Below are 18,749 nucleotides of genomic sequence, written 5' to 3' on the forward strand. Positions count from 1 at the left end.
TATTAGATTCTCCTTTTAGCATGGGTCCTAATGAATGTAGCAGGCTGCGTTTTTTCCTGTGCTGTTTTTTACAGCTAATTATTACATGCGTCACTTTTTCTAATTGGTATCTTAGCCTCTTTATCTTTTGGCTTATCTTTAACTATTCCAGAGTATATCTCAGACATAGAGAGATCTCCTTAAATGCAGCTGAGCAGAAACAGTGGTAGTTTTCTATCACCACTAGATTCAACAGAGCAAAAACCAACAGAAAGTCGCCTGGCAAGGAAACCACCTGGAGCAGCAACTTAGGTCAAACGTTTTCAGTAGTGGCAGATATTGCCACAGTGACAGCATCCTCAAGGACCAACAGAGACTGCCAGACTCTGCCAGTTCAGTTCTCAAGAAAAGAAAAATACAAGTGATGGTGTCCTAGTGAAGTGTATATATTCATTTTTGATTCTTTATCCATTTTCTCTACTCTGGTACTTCCTCATTCCTACCCTTTCTGTGTATGAGGAGGAAATATAGGATTTGGTTAGTGGCTGGTCATTGACAGGTTGCATCCCACCCATTTCCCTAAAGTATGTTGTTCCAGTGGCAGGTTTTCACAACAGACCCCTTCTGTTTGCCTTGAGTTGTGTCTCTTACTAGTGCTTTGGGACTGTAAGAAGTACATATTCTTAATGAGCTGTATACTAATTTTTTCCAGGGGACACTAGCACTTCCTGGAGAACAGTCAAACAATTAAAATGCTGGAATTTGGCACACAAGTACAGTGTCAGCGGTTAAAACAAGGGTGGAGAAAGCTTTCAGTTTCTCTCTGAAATGCAGATCGCCAGCGCAGTTGTACAATCCATGTTCTACAGTTGATTTGTGGCATAAAGGTGTTACATGAAGGATTATGTCCTGGTTTGCTACCCCATGTGCTGATCTTCCTCCCTCTACCATATAAAAAACAGCTAAACTGTTGATGTTTAGGGAGTTACTCTTGGGCAACACTGATTAACACTCCGCAACAAGATTTGAGGAAGATGCTCCTTTACCAGGAGAACTGGATCACCAAACAGTGATCTGAAAAGCCATATTTGAAGTTCAATGTACTGTAAGGGAACGTGGGTTTCAGTTCAAACTGGCTTTTGTGAGCAGCAGTGTCCTGCTGCTGGAAAAGTGGTTTGTCTGGCATTGCCTGGGAGGGTGTACAATCCTAGTCTTGGCTGCGCACCGGAGGTCCTGATGCTATCAAAACACAGCGCAGCTTTTCCGCTGCAGTTTTGAGGAGCGACAAGTAAGAAGCAAAGAAACAAAAAAGTAGTTGTTTTCAAAGCTGATGGGGAGAACAGCTCACAGGAGACCAATGTTTATTTACTTTGTTCTTAGTACAGTAGTCTGTGAGAAAATAAATGCTTTTAGAGAGGCAGTCTAAACTTGAAAGTATAATGGCTTTATTATTACCGAGGGTAATAGCTTCACTTCTCAAATTGTTTATTGCAATCTCTTCTTTTTCCTTCCCTCACACTTTTACTGCAAAAGGCAATGTGTCTTTTGTGTTTTATGCTCTTAAATATTGGCTGCTTTTAAATAGCTTTGTCAATGCTTGAGTTCAGGAGAAAATAAATGGCTTCTTGGGATGGATGGTGTGGTTCTCAACAGTGAAGTTAGTCCAAGGAGCTCTGTTTTGGGTAGAAGGAAAATCCCTGTCCCTCCCTGGACCCTGGGAGAGTTGGGACCAGACAACATATTCTTTGGAAAGGCTTAAGAGAGAAAAAGTCCAATCTGCCAGCAAAGTCCCACATTGACAAGCAGTGGCAAGAAATGGGCCACTATGGCATCCATATCAAAGGCAAAGTTGAAGTCATACCATCAGACCTGATTATTTCAAGTTGGCCAGCCCTTTCAATCCAAGGGTTGAAGCTGCACAGTGCAATTAGGAAAAAGGCCTGTCAGTGCTTGATGGGATGATCAAACTTTCAAGGTGTTCCCAGCAACTCAGAAAATAAACAGCTCTGCAGTCTGGAGATTGGATTTAAGCCAGTCAGCAAGCGTGTCTTTCTTTTTTTAAAACCACTTATTGTTTTAGATTAGATTTTAGTCAATTGATCTAACAAGTTCAAAATATTCTCAACTTTTGACCTTTTTTTTGTTGGCTAAGCACTGTTTGTATGGCAAATAGAAAGCGGAGGTTAAAATCAACCTTGTTGGGCTGAAGCTAAACCTAGCCACCTTACACCAATGTGATAGCACCAAAGTATCAATATAATAATAAAAAACCCTGTTGTGACACTGTTCCTGCTTGTGTTCAGACAGAAGCAAGCCATGGTGCCTGCATTTCAGATGGAGGATGTAGCTGTCTCCTGGAGTACCTCAGATTTCAGACAGTAATTTCTAGTGAAATTTAAGATTACTCAAAGGTGCCGGAATTACCAAAATGCTCAGATTAGTGGATACGGTTTAATGGGGTTCTGCTGAAAAAACTGAATGGTAGCAGTGGTGGTGTCAGTGGCTGAGGCAAAGACTATGATGTAATGCTGAAAAGATGAAGGCACTGGAAGTGGCTAAACATGAAACAAATTTAATTGACAAATGAGGTGTGTCTTTTGATCATAGCTTTGGTGACTGATTGCAGATAATTTCCTTTTATGCACAGGAGCCAAAGTATAAAGATGGGAGTGAATACTTCGACAGCAGAATGGACAACTTCACTACGGACACACTGGCACCATCACAGCTCTCCACTTTACTGTGGTCTCCTGGCTCCAGCCATGCCCTGTCCCAGAGAAGCGAGTCCACCAATGCTGTCAGCAGTGATGCCTTGAGGCAGAACATTTATGAGAACTTCATGCGAGAGCTGGAGATGAGCAGGATGAACTTGGAGAATACGGAGACCTCATCAGAAACAGAAGACTCCAGTTGCGAGTCCCTTAGTTCCTTGGAGCAGCTGGATCTGTTGTATGAGAAAGAGCAGGGCGTGGTGCGCAAGGCAGGGTGGCTGTTCTTCAAACCCCTGGTGACCCTGCAGAAGGAGAAGAAGCTGGAGCTGGTCACACGACGCAAGTGGAAGCAGTACTGGGTCACACTCAAAGGTAAAACCACCATATTGATCCTTCACCTTGGCAGCAGCAGCTCTTTTTGTTGTGTCTCAGCAGCATTTCCTGCATGCTGGCTTAAGTTTGTGGGTTTAGGGGGATCAGAAAATCACACCTGACTTCACAAGGTCTACCCACCACCTAAAGTGGAGCGTGTGCCTAAGCAGCCCACTGAACTGAGGTGCTGCTCAATGACTTTGGGATTGTGTGTGCAGCCTTGAGTTTCATGTCACAGTGGGAATTATTTTGTCTGAATTCCTAGTTTGTGTGTTCACATCAGATTGGGGACTTAGAAGATGCTTTTGGATGTTTGGAGGACAAAGACCAAATTGAACCAAAATTTAAGGCTTGCGAGAAGTCACTGGTGCCCAATTCCTTGTTACAAACACACTGTTCCTTAGGCTCAGCTATGAAATTTACTGAAAGATGTGGTAGTTTATGGTAAAAATGTTTAGTTTGTTTCTAACACTTTAAGTGGCAATATAAAGAAGAGGTGAACTCCCAGTGCCAGAGCATTTACATAGACAAGTGTGTATGGTTCAGAGCAGAGGAAGCAGAAGCAGCAGCAGGGAAAGCCCTGTGGCATCCAAGATAACCATTCCCAGGACTTGAAGGTCTCCCTTCTTTCCCTGGGTGGTCTTTCAGCCTCACTGCTCCCAGCAATACCAATCCCCTCTGGCTTTTGGCAAGCCTGGCTTCCCACCTCCTGCAGTTGCTCCTGCTGTGGAAACAGCCCCATGGGAGGGGAATCCACTCGAGAGCTGCTGCAGGTGTGATTCTTGTGCTCCATTTATGGCTCAGAGGGTGCTGCGAGAAGTGTACAGGTGTCAGGAAGTGTGAGAAGGAAAATAATATCTATTGTGGGGAGGAAGGGAAATTTAATGAGTGAGTTAATAGGCCTTTTTTTAATTTGAATTGCGTCCAAAGGATTTGTCTTTCAGTAAATAATACCAAGTTAATGAGTAAGGAAATGATCAAGCTTGATAATTTCCTATCATGTCTGGGACCAGAGGAGAGAAAATAACAACTTTCCCACAGGTTGCCCTTTTTAAAATTGTGCATGGGTGTAGACCTGAAGAAAAATGAACAGCAAACAGCAATTGCTGGTAATGTTGTGCTTGATAGTGCTGATTGAAAAGAAGCAAACTTGCTAGAATGAGGCAATTCTGCCTAATAATTCAGAGACTTGTTATCAAGGGATCAAAATGTAGGCAAGCTTAACAGTTTAAATCACTTGCCCTGATCATCAGATAGCATGATTCATGCTTACAAGCAATGTATACAAAGGGAGAAACAGTACCTGAATTCCACCCTCTTATTGTGTGTGTTTGTGCTATGGAGTATGAACATAGTTTGATCTGCCTCTTCTAAAATTCAGTTTCTAAACAATTCTATCAAGACTGTAAACTGGAATACATTATATTCTAGTAGTGTGTGCATTTCTGGGATAAGGGAGCTCCAAAAGGCAATTTAGGTTCTTCATGTTCATTTTTTTGGCTATAAAATTGGCTTATTGGTGACCTTGAACAATTTGCGTCCCTTCTTACTAGCTGAATTTGCTCAGCTACAAAAAAAGGAACAATAAAATCCTTTGTAAAAAAGGTTTATTAACTTCTAACATTATAAGTGTTAGATATAATGCATTTTACTTCAGTGGTTGATATGGCTGCATTCATGGTACACTTTGCTAGCTGTTTTAAATATACATTCCTCATTTCCTTGATCTCTTACCTTTGTTGTCCTGTGGAGATTTCGGATTCCAAAATAAACTTGCCTGTCTGGATATCAAGGCGTACTTCTGTTTTCATAATATATATCAAGATCAAGGCTCTTGCTTTGGTTCTCTTTATACAGGTTTTTGAATAAATCTGTATTTAATTTGTTCTTGAAGTTTAAATAGCCAAGATATTTTAAAGCATGGTTTAAAATAGCCACATATGTAAATGGAGAACAGCATGTTTATTTGCACTCTGTTGAGGTGTGTTTAATTATAAATATGCAGAAGGCTATAACCATCTGGTTACCTGCCAGACTTAAAAGTATACACATCCTGAGGCTTCTGCTCCACTTTCAGGGCCACCAAGACCTGAGCCTGAATAGTAACTGTGTACCAAGAGGAACTCTCTTTTCCATCTGTCCTCCCAATTAGTTTCCTTTAACAAGGGAAATTGCTTTCCCATTGCTCTCCCCATTTACCTCAAGTTTTAATTAAAATACTTGGACAGTAATCAGTCCCAGTGGGTCTGACAGAGTTTGTGGAACTAGCTCCTTCAAGTCCATTCCTTCACTGGACTTGACCCAGAGATATCCCTGGGGTGCCATACACCCAAGCATACATGCACGCCCTTCAAAATTTTTTATTTATGTACATATAATGTCTCTGGATAAAACATGACTTATCTTCAGTTAGAGCAAATAGGGAAAATATGGGAATATGGAAATATTTTAAAATAAATCTTAAAACTTCTGCACTTTCCTAAAATGCAGAAGTGGAAGTGGTTGTATGTTGCTGCTGCTGAATACAAAAGAAGGCTTGGTTTTGTTGGTTTAGTTTGCCCTGTTATATTCAAATGACATTTCTGATATCCAGAATGTTACAAACCATGCCCTTTTTTTCCAACTGCAGTGATCTCCAAGTGTTTCAGTGGTATAAAGAAAATAAAGTGAGGGCTGCCCAAGGGAAAAGATAGGCCCAACTCTCTAGGCTTTGTTCTTACCCAAAATATTCTGCCAGTCACTTTGGACATTAAAGGAAAAGGTGCATTTATGTAGTATAGAGGTATTTCTATGTATTAGATTCCTTACTCTAAAACCTTTTCAGTCAACAGATGATTTGATCAGGAGTCTCTGATATGGGTTTCCCTTTGTAATGGTATTTTAGAAGTGCAGTTAAGTCCATGACCCCTTGAACAGGCAAATTGGTACATCTTGGAGGACAGTGGGTTATAACGTGAAGCAGGAAGGAAAGGCTGTCAGGGATGGAGGGGACAGGCCCTTCTTGAGCCAGCTTCACTGCCAAAGGCAGCATGGCACTGTAGTCATTCTGCTGTGGACTAGGATCAAGTGTCCTCTGCTGAGATCAAATCTCCTCCACTCTCCTCAGAAGTAATTCCACCTGTTACACTTGGGATTGTCATCATCAAGGATGAGGTTTGTTTTCTGGATGCAAGCTTCATACCTTAGAAATTACTCTATTTACAAGACCAAACATGCTTAAACTCAGCCCCTTTAAAATGTTTTAAATTACTCAGAATTGTCTGAGTCTCCAATTTTCAGCTAGATTCAAAGAGGTCTGGTTTAAATTTGAGAAGTTTATTCACTAAGCATGTTGTGTGAAGACAAAAGATTCTGCAAATCTTTTCAACAAAAATGAAAATTTCTGAATTGGCTGTTAGGAGAGACAGCTTATTGGTTCAATTTAATGAGGAGACACAAAAGCTGATTTAACTAAGCAGGAATTAATCTCTTCTACATGCCTTAACATTTTAATAGGCTGAGTTTATTGATAGAATATTGTGGGTCAGAAGAGACCTTTAGTCCAGCTCCCCTGCCATTGGCAGGGACATCTTTCCCAACAGCAGATTGCTCAAACCCCATCCTACTCTAACCCTTGGATGCTTCCATACTGAGGTGTTCTGATTTATATATTAAGTTCATAGATGTTTGTTGTGTCCCTATTAGATGTCTGTTTCAACTCTTCATTGGCAAATTCATCATTAACTTTGCCTGTTTTTCTTTGTAAAAGATCTCCCTTTTTTATCTGTGTCAGAAGAGGAGAGGAACTGATGTTACCTGTCTCCGAAGGGTGTCTTAATTCACAAAAATATTATATAATGGTGGGAGATCCATAACTTACTTTCTCCTTTTTTTTTTTTGTCCCTCTGAACTGCAAAAGGTTGTACTCTACTGTTTTATGAGACCTATGGAAGGAACTCAATGGAGCAGAGCAGTTTGCCTCGATACGCCCTGTTTGCAGAAGACAGTATAGTTCAGTCTGTTCCAGAACATCCCAAGAAAGAAAATGTGTTCTGTCTCAGCAATTCTTTTGGAGATGTCTACCTATTTCAGGTAACAGGATGCATGCATAACTTGGTGGTTCTTTGCATTTTAGGTTTGTGAATCTACACCTCCGTCTGTATGATTGTATGCACACATGCACACACATATCCTGTTTGTGCCTTTACCTTAAAAATAATAGCACAACTGCACTGTTGCATTACACTATTACAATATTAAATGTATGATATGACTTCAGGTATTACACCAGTTGGCTCGGTCAGTTCTGGTTGAGAAACAATAAGAACAAGGATCACAAATCTGCAAGAAGCTCTGGGTACCTGGTTGATCACAAGCTTCTAAAAATCAACTTTTTATCAATTTTTCATATCTAGTAACATTCCACCCTTACAGAATGGTGTGCTCAGCACTAAATCTGCTGACCACAGAGAAAGATTTGCTTGAGAAAGACACTCAAGAAAGAGAGCTAAATGTAATCAGAATATCTTGGCTGCTCAAGTGCACCACTGGGAATGTTAATAAAGAAGAGTATTATGTGGAAATGCCTGCATAGAAACATGTTAATTCATAGGCACACTTGTATGTATCTCCTGAGATACTTTGTGCAGATTGCATTCTCTTTACCTCGATGTTGCCTCTCCACTAACTTGCCACTTTTTAAATAAACAAATACCTCTCTTCACAATCTCATGTATAAAATCTTCTCTGCTGACACAGCAGCGAAGATTTGTCTTTGATATCTGTTAGGGTTTACCTTTAATTATCTGGAGGGATGAAAGATGCAAGTCATGTCTTTCCCACAGCTTATGTGGCTCTTGTGCTTCTGGGGCTTTTAAACCTTGCAGGTATAAGAAGCAGAAGCTGAAAGTTGGAGAGGAGTCATGATGGAGTGCAGGAAAATCTTACACTTCCTTTATTTACTCAGTTCTAAAGAAAACCTTACTTCACTTGGTTAAGATAAAGTGCCTAAGACGACAGTGAACCCATCAAGTACTTCATACCCTAGAGCTCTTGATTTTATTTTGTTTTCCTGCTCATAACGTTTTACCATTGATTGATTTCACAGGCAACAAGTCAGACAGATCTGGAAAACTGGGTTACTGCCATACATTCAGCCTGTGCTTCCCTCTTTGCAAAGAAGCTTGGGAAAGAGGACACTGTCAGGCTGCTGAAAAATCAGACCAAGAGCCTCTTTCAGAAGATTGACATGGATGGCAAAATGAAAAAGATGGCAGAGTTGCAGCTCTCAATTGTTAGTGATCCAAAAAACAGAAAGGCCATAGAAAATCAGGTATTTGAAATATATTTTTTTTTATGAGAGCTTATTTATCATTACTTCTTGCTTTGGTCTCTATTTGTGCTTTCTAGGTCTGGGAGTAATTGTCTTGGGCATAGCTGGCCTGGTGGTTGTAATTATTGCCAGGTTTCTACAGCAATCCAGAGCAGTGCAGGAGGCAGGCTTCTCCAAGCTGTGCATCAGACTGTTCTGTTTTATGAGCACAAAGTTATTTCTTGTCTCTTCCGTGAAAATGGAATTAATTTTCACTGTTCTATGTTAATAATATCTAGCTGTTACATCACGTACCACAGAATATACAGTATGTTCTGTGAATAATTTATTATTGTATTACAGAAAAGATTGAAGACTAGGTACTTGGCAGTATTGTTCTGCACCTTAAGACAGCACATGAAGAATACTTAGTCCTTCCTCCAACTTTATTTGTGTAGTGGCAGACAAAACCATGTGCTTCCAGTTGAAACTTAGCCATGATTGATGATCACCTGATTGTCTGTGTGGTGGTGAACACATATGAAGCCTTACTCTGCTCTCAGTTCTAGCTTGTGAACCAGGAATCACTCCAGGGATGCCTTATGGAAGTACATCTCACAGTGTTGATGTCTTGCCCATGCCCCCAGTTTTGCAGGTAGTAACAGGCAAAAGATGCTGTAATTATTTAGACATGCTTAGTGTTCAGCCAACGACCTCACTACCCATGGCCTCTTGTACACCAGTCTAGCAGTTTAGCCTAAATAAGTCCATGGACTGAGGCTGTTGCATCTGTAGTTTTATTAGTCCATTTACAGAAGACTTCTGATAATTTGAACTGATTGACTGGTCTTTGAGAGCCCATCCCTACCTGCCTTTCCAGTCAGAGTAACTCCATGTCAGTACTTCATGCTGCATATCATGGCCCTTTGAGTGGCAAATTAAATTCATTTCCTTTGAACCAATACAGCAGAATTATTTTTCTTTGGTTAGCGAAACACTTGTAGTTTTGGGGTTTGATGCTTATAATATTTAAAATTCTTACTCTACTGGCTTGGACTTGATGAAGAGGAGACTGACTAGTACTGACTTCACTGCCAAGCTCTTGTGGCACACTTGAATCTGAAGCTATATGAGCAGAGTTCAAATAACATGAAGGTTTGTGTAGGGGTTTGTGGTGCAGATGTTCATAAGCCCTTTAAGTGCTCAGGTGTTCATAGTTTATTTCCAGGTCACTTTATTTCATGGTCCAGAGCTGAGTGAGGTGAATGGAGGAGGAAAAATGTTAAGCATCCTTTTATTGCAGTAGGCTTTGAGACCTGAGAGAATATACAGATTCCTATATATGTGCCTATAGAGTGCCTGTAACATGTGATGCACTGAGGAAAAATCAAGATGTATATTAACTAATTTAGCCCTCCCTCATCAGATATTCCTGTTAGTATTTCATTTAGAGTCAGCTGAAGAGTATTAAAGATCTGTCTTAATATCTGCTATTTAGATGCTCCGTCCTTGAAGGACTGTCATTGTTTTCCAGCTCTGGAAGAAGTTGGCTTCATTCTGTAGAACTGAAATCCTTCTCTAGGGCTGCAGAAGATTTATTCCTGTTAATCTTCTGTCTGTGTGTGTCTCAGAACATTGAATGGGGGCAGACCATTGGCACAAAGAATGAAATGGATCATTTCAAACATCCAGTAGTTGGAAAAGAATAAATTTATAGCAAGAATTTTCTCCATTCTTGATCCCTTTTGTCTCTTTAAAATATCTCCTTAGAGTTGCCTAAGGTTTGCACAAAGTAACTTCAGAGAAAAGTCGATAGATAACTCAGTTGCCTAATCTTCTAATTTGTTGTCTCAGATTTGCTTTTGCAAAGAAAAAAGAAAATCTTGATGTAATTAGTATTTTTAGTATACTTAGTAAGCTAATGATTTTGAGAAAACGTTATTCCTGAGAGAATAGTTTCCACATATGTAGTTAGTAACTGTGGTTGTTTAGTTGTCTTTTGCCTATTTTGAGAAACAAGAGAATATAAATTCTGGTTTTGGTTTTGTGTAAATTTGATGGTGTTTCAGTCATGTGGCAGATATTATTCCTCCATGCTGAAGTACATAGTCTTGCCAATATTGTATTTCTTAAGCATGTCATGCATCCTGTGCTGGAAACCTTCACTGGGGATTTATTTTGGGAAACCAGCGGAAACAGAATCATTGACTTCAGAAAGACTGTGGTGGTTTTTTACGTAGAAAAAACTTATTTTCACTGGGGAATTATCTTGGAAACTCTGATTTCTATAGCCTTTCTCCTTTTCCTTGCTCTTCCTCAGAAAAGCAACCAACAAATGTCAACTTGCTCTTTTCTTTCACTTCTGTATTGACTTGAAACCAATACATCTCTACTGAAGACTTAATAATTCTCAGGGCTTTAAAAGCAAGCAGAACCTTTTTTTGTTTCACAATTACCACCACCTGAAAGGCAGCTGTACTCAGGAAACATGCATGTCTAAAGTTGCTATAGGTATTTTGATATACACACTTCCTTTGGTGTCCAGCAAATGGACTAGAGAAGCTCATTTGATACTATCTGGTAAATTTTGAGAATTTGAAGGCAATCAATCTACAAAAGCAGTGCTAAACAGAAGTGCAAACAAACAAACAAACAACAACAACAAAGACAAAGAAAATGCTGTTTTTCTAGAGAAATTGTTGTTTTATAGGGTTGAAGATATCAAACTGATTGGGAAATGTTTTCAGTCTTGTGGGTTATATGAGGGATTCTCTCTATCTGGTTTTACCGGCCCGATAACAATAATAATAATAATAATAGACTTTGTAAGTGTTTAAGAGAAAATTGTAGCCCTTCACAAAGTTATTGGTAATGCTGGTCAGTTTAGAAGACATCAATGAAACATCTGCAAGATGGCAGTGTGGCTGGAAATCTCAAGTCTGCACATGCTACCGACAGCCACGTATATTTTTATTACTATGTGAAATAAATAAGTTTTGTGTGATGGTTTTCTCCCAACATATAACTCCCATCAAGTGAAGAGAATTAGGACAAAAGGTAGAAAATCTCCTGGTGCTGAGATGAATTTGAAAGCCTTTCTTTAAAAAGTTTTTGTTTTCCTAGACTTTTAACCTGCTAGAGAAACCACAGTGTTTGCTGTGAATACGGAGCCCTGTTAGTGAAAGGGATTATTAGCATTTATTCACAGTTCTTTTAACAAAATATTGCACATTAAGTCAGAAGTGGAGCTGCCTCTGCCTGCAGAACTGGTTTTAATGGGGTGGAAAATCTATCTCGCAAGAGAGGGCACTGCAGGCCTGTGTGTAATTGTTTATGTACTTGGTACATAAGTCTATTCTGTCTCACTTTAGAACAATAGTATGATTAATAGTTGCTTGAAAGCATTATGGAGCTTTGTCTTCAAATTTTAATATGTTGGTATAATCATGTTTTCCAAGTTATTCAGAGGTTTCTGATGTGATTCATATTTTCTCTGCATATAGTTCTTAACTTCTCAGAGGGTTAGGAACATGTGTATTTACTTGCAGGCACTGAAATGGTGAAGCATTAATGAGAAGAACAGGCATATGTTTGGAGATACTTTTTTGTAAGTTTTCATATGTGTCCTCCACCTAAAAGTAGTTTGCCTATTACCATTAAAAAAAAAAAAAAAGGATCAGTAAGATAGTGGTCTGTTTATTCTGGGTAGTCATTAAATCCATTAGTAGCTTTCTTCTGTCTTCCTTCTTCCTTTCCCTGTAGTGGTCTTTAGGTTTTACAAAGAGCATAACTTCATTTCTTTGTTTTTAAAGTTTACTGGACTCTTTTCTCTCGCATTTGAAGAAAGATGATTGGAATAGGTCTGGGAATTTATTCTTCAGCCTCCACAAAACTCAAATTTCATGTCTTAACTTTCTATAAAGCATCTGATGAAATATTTCCTGACATTGAGATCCAAATTCTCAACAACACTCAAAGACAGTCTTTTCAGAGAACTTTGCTAACACATGCCATCATTCCTGCAGACAAATTCGACTGTAATCTCAATACATAGTGATTTTTCGTTCTTTCATATCCTCTTAAACTAAAAGAAGAACCAAAAAACAAACTGTTGTCCAAGCTTGTTACAACAGATCTTCATTTTGTGTGGTCTTTGAACTGGCTAAAGCAGGGCTCTGCTTTCTGAGAGGTCAGTTCAATTTCTTTCCATGTGTTACTCTTCAATATGGATGCTCCTTCCCTTCATCATCAGCAAAGTACTTCTTAGGAGTAGTAGACTGGGAGTGAAGTGAGTAGGCAGACAGAAAGTTAGGGAACTTCATCTCCATTCTCTCTGCACTGTTGTTACTGTTTCACAGACGAGTGAATTTCCCTCTTTGTTTCACAGTGATTTAGCTTAAGTAATGAAAAATGAATGTGGAGTTGCATAGCATTATTTCATGCAATGGAGCTGGTGGGACAGCCTGTTCAGAAAGGATTGGTGGTCTGGGTCTTGGGAAGGGCAGCTGGATAGTAAAATTCAGTGGCTTCCGTACTCATATCCTTAGCTATATATATATGTGGTACCACCAATTTTCATTGGATTTTCAACAAGATGTAAATTGGGTACTCATGTGTCCACTTTTGTGCTGTCAATGGTATTGGGAATAAGATTACCTCTGTCTATTTTAGTTAAAAATTATGAAAATGCTGTTCTTCCAATGCAACCAAAAAGATGACATTTATTGTAAAAAACCTCCGTTGTCCTGTTATTTCAGGAAGATTTCTTAACCTTTTTTAAGTCACCATGCAGATGAAGAATAAAGTGTTGCTAATTGCACATGAGTGTTGTTGTTCTCTATTACAATGCCTTCTTTATTTCTTTAAACTAAAAGTTATTACAGCATCTCAGTAGTGTTTTTTGAAGTAATGGAATCTCTGGAAGAGTGATGTTTTTGCTTCTTTGAGTTCTCTTTAGGAAGTAATGACAATAAAAATCTGTTCCCTGTCCCCAGAAACCAAGTGACTCATTTTTCCAGATGGATACAATATGAATTGTGTCTGAGAACCGGGGACTGGAATGCAAAGAGTTTGGTGTTGTTTGCAATGTGGTTGAAAAGCTGCACATATAGAGCAGCAGCAGACGTTTCCCCTCAATCCACAGAGTTCCCTACATCAGCCTGCAGAAACACTTTCCATCTGAAAATAAGATATTGTGTAGGGAAAAACTGAAAATTTTTATTGCTATAGATAGTGAATTGTGTCAGCAAGGCCCTCATGCTTCTGCATGATATAAGAACTACTACTACTAAATAAAATCAATTTTGAAGGCTTAAGTATTGAGAGAAGGCCTGCCTTCCTGTGCATCTTTTCATTTGTGCTCCTTTGAATGGATGCCAAGTGAAAAGCTGGTGTTTTGTTATCAGGTGAGCTTTCCAGGAAGTTTTTTCCATCCTTCTTCTAGGTCCTTGAGGTATTGTTACATTGAGTTGATGTGGTGTCATTTCTGGCCCAGCTTTACATCCTTCACACGCTGGTTTGGGTTTTATTGTACTGAGCTCTTTTTACTTTGTACAGGACACGTGTTGGCAGATGAGACAGGCCCCCAAAAGATGCTCTTTGCACTATAGTGTACAAAGGATGAGGGGCCAGGGGCCATCCCTGGGCTACGCTGCCCTCACTGGGACTGTTGAGGCTGTCCCTTTCAGTCTGCACACCCCAAACCTGTTCAGCTGAGGTGCTGGTGCCACTGCAAATGTTACCTGTAGAGAGAACTGTAGAGCATGTAGGAACTATGGATCCCCATATCACATCCTGCAAACTGCTAGCCTGTATATATTTACTCCTTGGTTTCCCAAGATCCCACTTTAAAGTTTAGGTATAGACAATCTAGCAGTTTTATTGACCTGAGAGAGACCTGCTTTCAAACAACTTCCTTTACCTCCTCTGTTTGTGTGGCTTAAAATGCAATTAATTTGCATTTTTTTTCTTACTGCCTGAAGAGATTTTTCACTAACCTGGAGGAGAATTGACTATTTATGTTCTGAAAATGATCATCACTGCTGAATTACTGCTGAAAGTGCCATGCTGATCTTCCTTTGTATGTTAACTCTTAAGAGCTCATTCCTGCACTAAGTCTTTGATGCAAAAGCTCACCCCTCACATAATTACTGTCTTGTTCTTGCACCAGACTTCCTTGCATGAGTTCTCCTGGTGGTCCAGGCTACATAATTCTCAAGGCTTCCCACATTTTACTCCTTTTTATCTCTCTACCACAACTTCCTTTTCCACTCTACCTGACAGGATCCTGCTAAGTTCAGTGCCTTTATTTGGGTGCCTCCTCTTGCCTTTCTCCCAAGCTCTTTCATGCTGCCATTAAACTGAGAAATCCTTGCTTAACATTTACCTGGACTGACAACGACATTCTCCCTTGCCTCTGGAAAAAACCCTTTAATGCTTTCACATTTCATATACACTCACTTGTCTTGGTGTACCTCACTTGGGGCCATATCTCTTATCTCTTTTCAGACTCACTTCATGCTGGTGTTAGCCTTTGTCACCCATTCCTGCTCCCACAGCTGTTTGCTGCATCCACTTTTTCCTTTTTGCTTTCGAGCAGATTTCAAAAGGGCCGTTTTGTCTGTGCATGATGAAGTTAAGTCCTTGAGCCTTCTTTCAGGTAGTCCTCCCACGTGGGGCAGAGATTTGCCTCACACAATAGCAGAATAGGGATTGCACCAGCAAGTCTGCAGGCTGTAAATTAACTTCATGGACCAGGTCATACTGTGCTTTGAAGTTGTTGCTTTTTTATTTGTGTGCTTCTCCCGTTTAGTCTTCAAGAATATAAATCTCTAGGAAGAATTATCATAGTTTAAAAGCCTTAGACAAATAGCAGCTGGTATTGGTTCATGGTTTCCAATTGGTTCCAGCCATCCCTGGTTTTGATAAGACTACAAGACAATCCCAGAAATTCCTTGCCTACAGCTTTTGCTAATGCCATTAAATGTAAGATTGTGATTACCGATGCTTTTGGAGCTGATTAGCCAGTATCCTGTGTGACTGATAAACACTGTAATTTAATTATTTCTTCAGAATGCTCCCATGTCATACCCCACTCCCCCTTCTTAGATTATCTTCATTTTAAAATACAACTTCATGCAAATGTTTAATGGGGATTTTGAAGAAGCCTAAGACACACAAGATGCCTGTGCTCAGCCTGTGTTCAATGAGGACAGGATGCTCCACTCCAGCAGAGCCCAGAACAAGGCTTGCTCTGTTCCTGAGCTATTAAAAGTTGGCTTGGCTGTGTACCCACAGAGGTGTCATCTCGAAGGGAAAGGCATTACCTGAGCTTGTAGCTTTTGGCTTTGTGAAAAGCTGACAACCATGTTTTCATTCTAGTTGGATGCTGACACAGACAAAGTGCTCATCTCTCAATCCCCTATTGGAGTTGTCCCATGTGTAAAGTACTGGCAAGCAGAAGAATGCTCTGAGAAGCATCTGAGAGCACAAAGAAAGCAAAAGAAAAAAGGGAAAATTATCAAATAAGCCCAAGGAAAACAAAGATTATTCTTTCTGGAGTGCAGGGGATGGGAGTGTCAAATGTTTGTGAGGAGAGATTAGGCAAGGCATCATAGTTATGTGTATGTCTCTATCCATTTTCATTAGACTTCTGAGAATTGATCTCATGATAAGCTTTTGTAAATTCTCCTTTTTGCTTTTAATAGTTATTATTTGAAAGATTTTTTAAGTGTACCGTAAATTAAAATTTTGCATTCATACCTGTACAAAATGGTATCTTGTCTTCCCTTTCTTCACCCTCCTCATCAAATAAGATTTACCTCTTACTTCCAAAAGTAACTGATGCTAAAATTTGTGAGCGCATATGTAAGGAAGCTGGACTGGGTGGAGTCTCTATCAGTTGTTGCACGAACCTTAGGTCTGTTTTGTTAACAGGGCCTATTTGGCCCTTTCTTTGCTTACTTCTTCATTCTTGAAAGTAAAGTGGCAAAATACTTAATTCTTGAAATACTTGGCAGCATTATAAGGAAACTGAACTGATTTTGCTTCTAAACGAGCCTAAAGGGCATAGTCCACCTGAGGTTTTTATATTTGTCGGCTTGTTTCCCGAGTCACAAAGGTGCTTGTCCCAGCCTTGGCTAATCTCAGTGTGAGGTGGTAATGTCCTGGGCATGTGGGGACAGGCAGGTGTGCCAGAAAAAGGTATGAAGCCAACGCTCATTAGAGAAAAGGTGACAGACTTTCTCCAGAGCCCTGAACCACGTGTTGAGCAGGCAGCGTGCAGGGATTGGAGCTGACATTGGAAGGTCAGTGTTGTCAGGGGACCTCAGCAATCATCAGCACACGAGCTTGGTGTACCTTGACCTAATGGACGTGCCTTTTCTGCCTTCTCAGTTATCAGTGCTTGCTGCCTTTTTTATTTGTACTACTTACAGGTATTACTGTATGCTGTACATTAATTGTACAATCTGCAGGGCAGATTTTTGCAGCAACTACCAGTATGTAAATTGGGGAAATGAAGAGCAAAATTTGACTTTGGTGCAGTGCATAAGAATATATGTTTAAATAAGTGTGTATGTTTTAAATGAATGTGAATATGTTTGTTAAAATGAATGTGTATCTACACAAATATCTAAAAATCTGTCATCTAAACCTTGATTCAGAGCTTTCAGTCTAGTAAATATGTGAGTCTTCACTTTCCTAATTTTACACTGAAACTGGGTTGTCACATCTTCATGTACCTGTGCTAGATATATTTTAAGAATTGCATATTTACATTCCTACTTATGATACAGTCATTTGCATTGTGTCTATATAGCTTTTTTTTGCAGTTTGCCTGGGTATAATCATGTATTACCCTATTAGTCAGAGCAAGAACCACAAGTATTGTCTCCTGTTTACATTTAGAGGAACTGTAGGATGGTAGTAAAGAAGTAAGAGAACATAGAACTGTAGATACTTTGCTTTGCACAGTGTGTTAGAGTACCTGTTTTCTACTTTGCTTTCAGCCAGCCAGCTACACAATCTAAGCTAAAAAAAACAAGACTGATTTCCAAAAAGAAGGAGATGGTGGGAGGGAAGAAAGAAGAAAAAAAAAAAAAGCCTTTGTGAACCACAGGGTTGTGTTTTTATGTAATTGTTTTTGTGGCTATCAAACTACCCGAAGTTCATGGTATGTTCATCTTGTCAGTATGTGTGTAAGACCACCAGCTTTGTTTTATTTCAAGTCATCTTTTGGATTGAGGTAACACAATATGACTGAATGTGTTTTGGCAGAGAGTAACTAATCTAATTCATATACTACCAGATGAAAGCAATTTACTATGGGTTTGGGGAAGCACTTGAATTTTCAGTGCAGCCCACAAGACATTTTTCCCCCATTTAATTGTCCCTTTTTATATCCAAACAGATTCAGCAATGGGAACAGAACCTGGAAAAATTTAACATGGACCTTTTCCGAATGCGATGTTACCTATCCAGTTTGCAAGGTGGGGAGCTCCCAAACCCAAAGAGCCTTCTGGCTGCTGCCAGTCGTCCCTCAAAACTGGCGCTAGGGAGGCTCGGCATTTTCTCTGTCTCATCCTTCCATGCACTGGTAAGTCTGAATGCGCTTTCATGGGTGTGTTACACCAAAGCACCATGTGCTTAGATGTGGAGTTGTGCTCAGATAATACATGGCTGCACCCACATGCTTTGCTTAGGCAGCCCTGTACCCTTCTCACCCTCTCTGCCTGCTCCTTGACTGCAAATACATTTTCTTCTACAGGATATGGCAATGAGGGGTTTTTTTTTCCCCCCAGAGGACTCCAGACTTGGACTCCCTCCTAAAAAGGAAGTATTCTTAGAACAGGCTAAAGCTAGAGACAATTCAAAATTAAATGTCCCTTTTTTAAGAGCTGTGGGCTGTGTTTCTAAAGAAGAATGAATGAGATCCTCAGCTGCTGTAAACTGTTGCCACCCCGTCAGCATCAAGGGAAGTACAGCAGTAGCAGGTTTGCCTCTGCTCTTTAACCTTGGCAGGGCTGCAAGGCTGATCTTGGCAGAGAGGGCTGGACCACATTTGCTGCATGTGAAGTCTGAAGAGTAGTACTGAAAGACACCAGGGAATGTGTTCCTCTCTGCACTGTTTTTATCTGTGTGGTTTTTGCCATTCCTTGTTAATAACTCAATGCCATAGCATTTATCTCCTATGCTTGGCAATTTGGAGAGTCTGCCTTCCTGTAACAATTTGATATCTGAATGATAGGTTATCATTCTTCTTCAGAGCCTTTTCATTAGCTTTTGTTTTACAGAGCAATGTTTTCTCAGATTCTCCCTTCCTATGGCTTCTAATTTTGCCCCATGACAAAAAGTTATGCTGCCACGCCCCTGGAATACTGAAACAAGCATCACTGCTG

The 18,749-nt window shown here is 39.9% G+C and overlaps 1 protein-coding gene across 9 annotated transcripts in view; it reads left to right on the plus strand.

Annotated features, from left to right (window-relative positions):
• Window positions 1-18,749, plus strand: part of TIAM2 (TIAM Rac1 associated GEF 2) — a 191,849-nt gene that overhangs the window by 108,509 nt on the left and 64,591 nt on the right. For all 9 annotated transcript variants that reach the window (XM_063390157.1, XM_063390154.1, XM_063390155.1 and 6 more), the window contains 4 exons: window positions 2,627-3,062; window positions 6,961-7,133; window positions 8,149-8,373; window positions 17,762-17,947. In XM_063390157.1, the coding sequence (XP_063246227.1) occupies window positions 2,627-3,062; window positions 6,961-7,133; window positions 8,149-8,373; window positions 17,762-17,947 (1,020 nt within the window). The remainder of the gene's footprint in view (window positions 1-2,626; window positions 3,063-6,960; window positions 7,134-8,148; window positions 8,374-17,761; window positions 17,948-18,749) is intronic.

Source organism: Prinia subflava, chromosome 2 (assembly GCF_021018805.1).
Source record: "Prinia subflava isolate CZ2003 ecotype Zambia chromosome 2, Cam_Psub_1.2, whole genome shotgun sequence".
Lineage (NCBI taxonomy): Eukaryota > Metazoa > Chordata > Aves > Passeriformes > Cisticolidae > Prinia > Prinia subflava.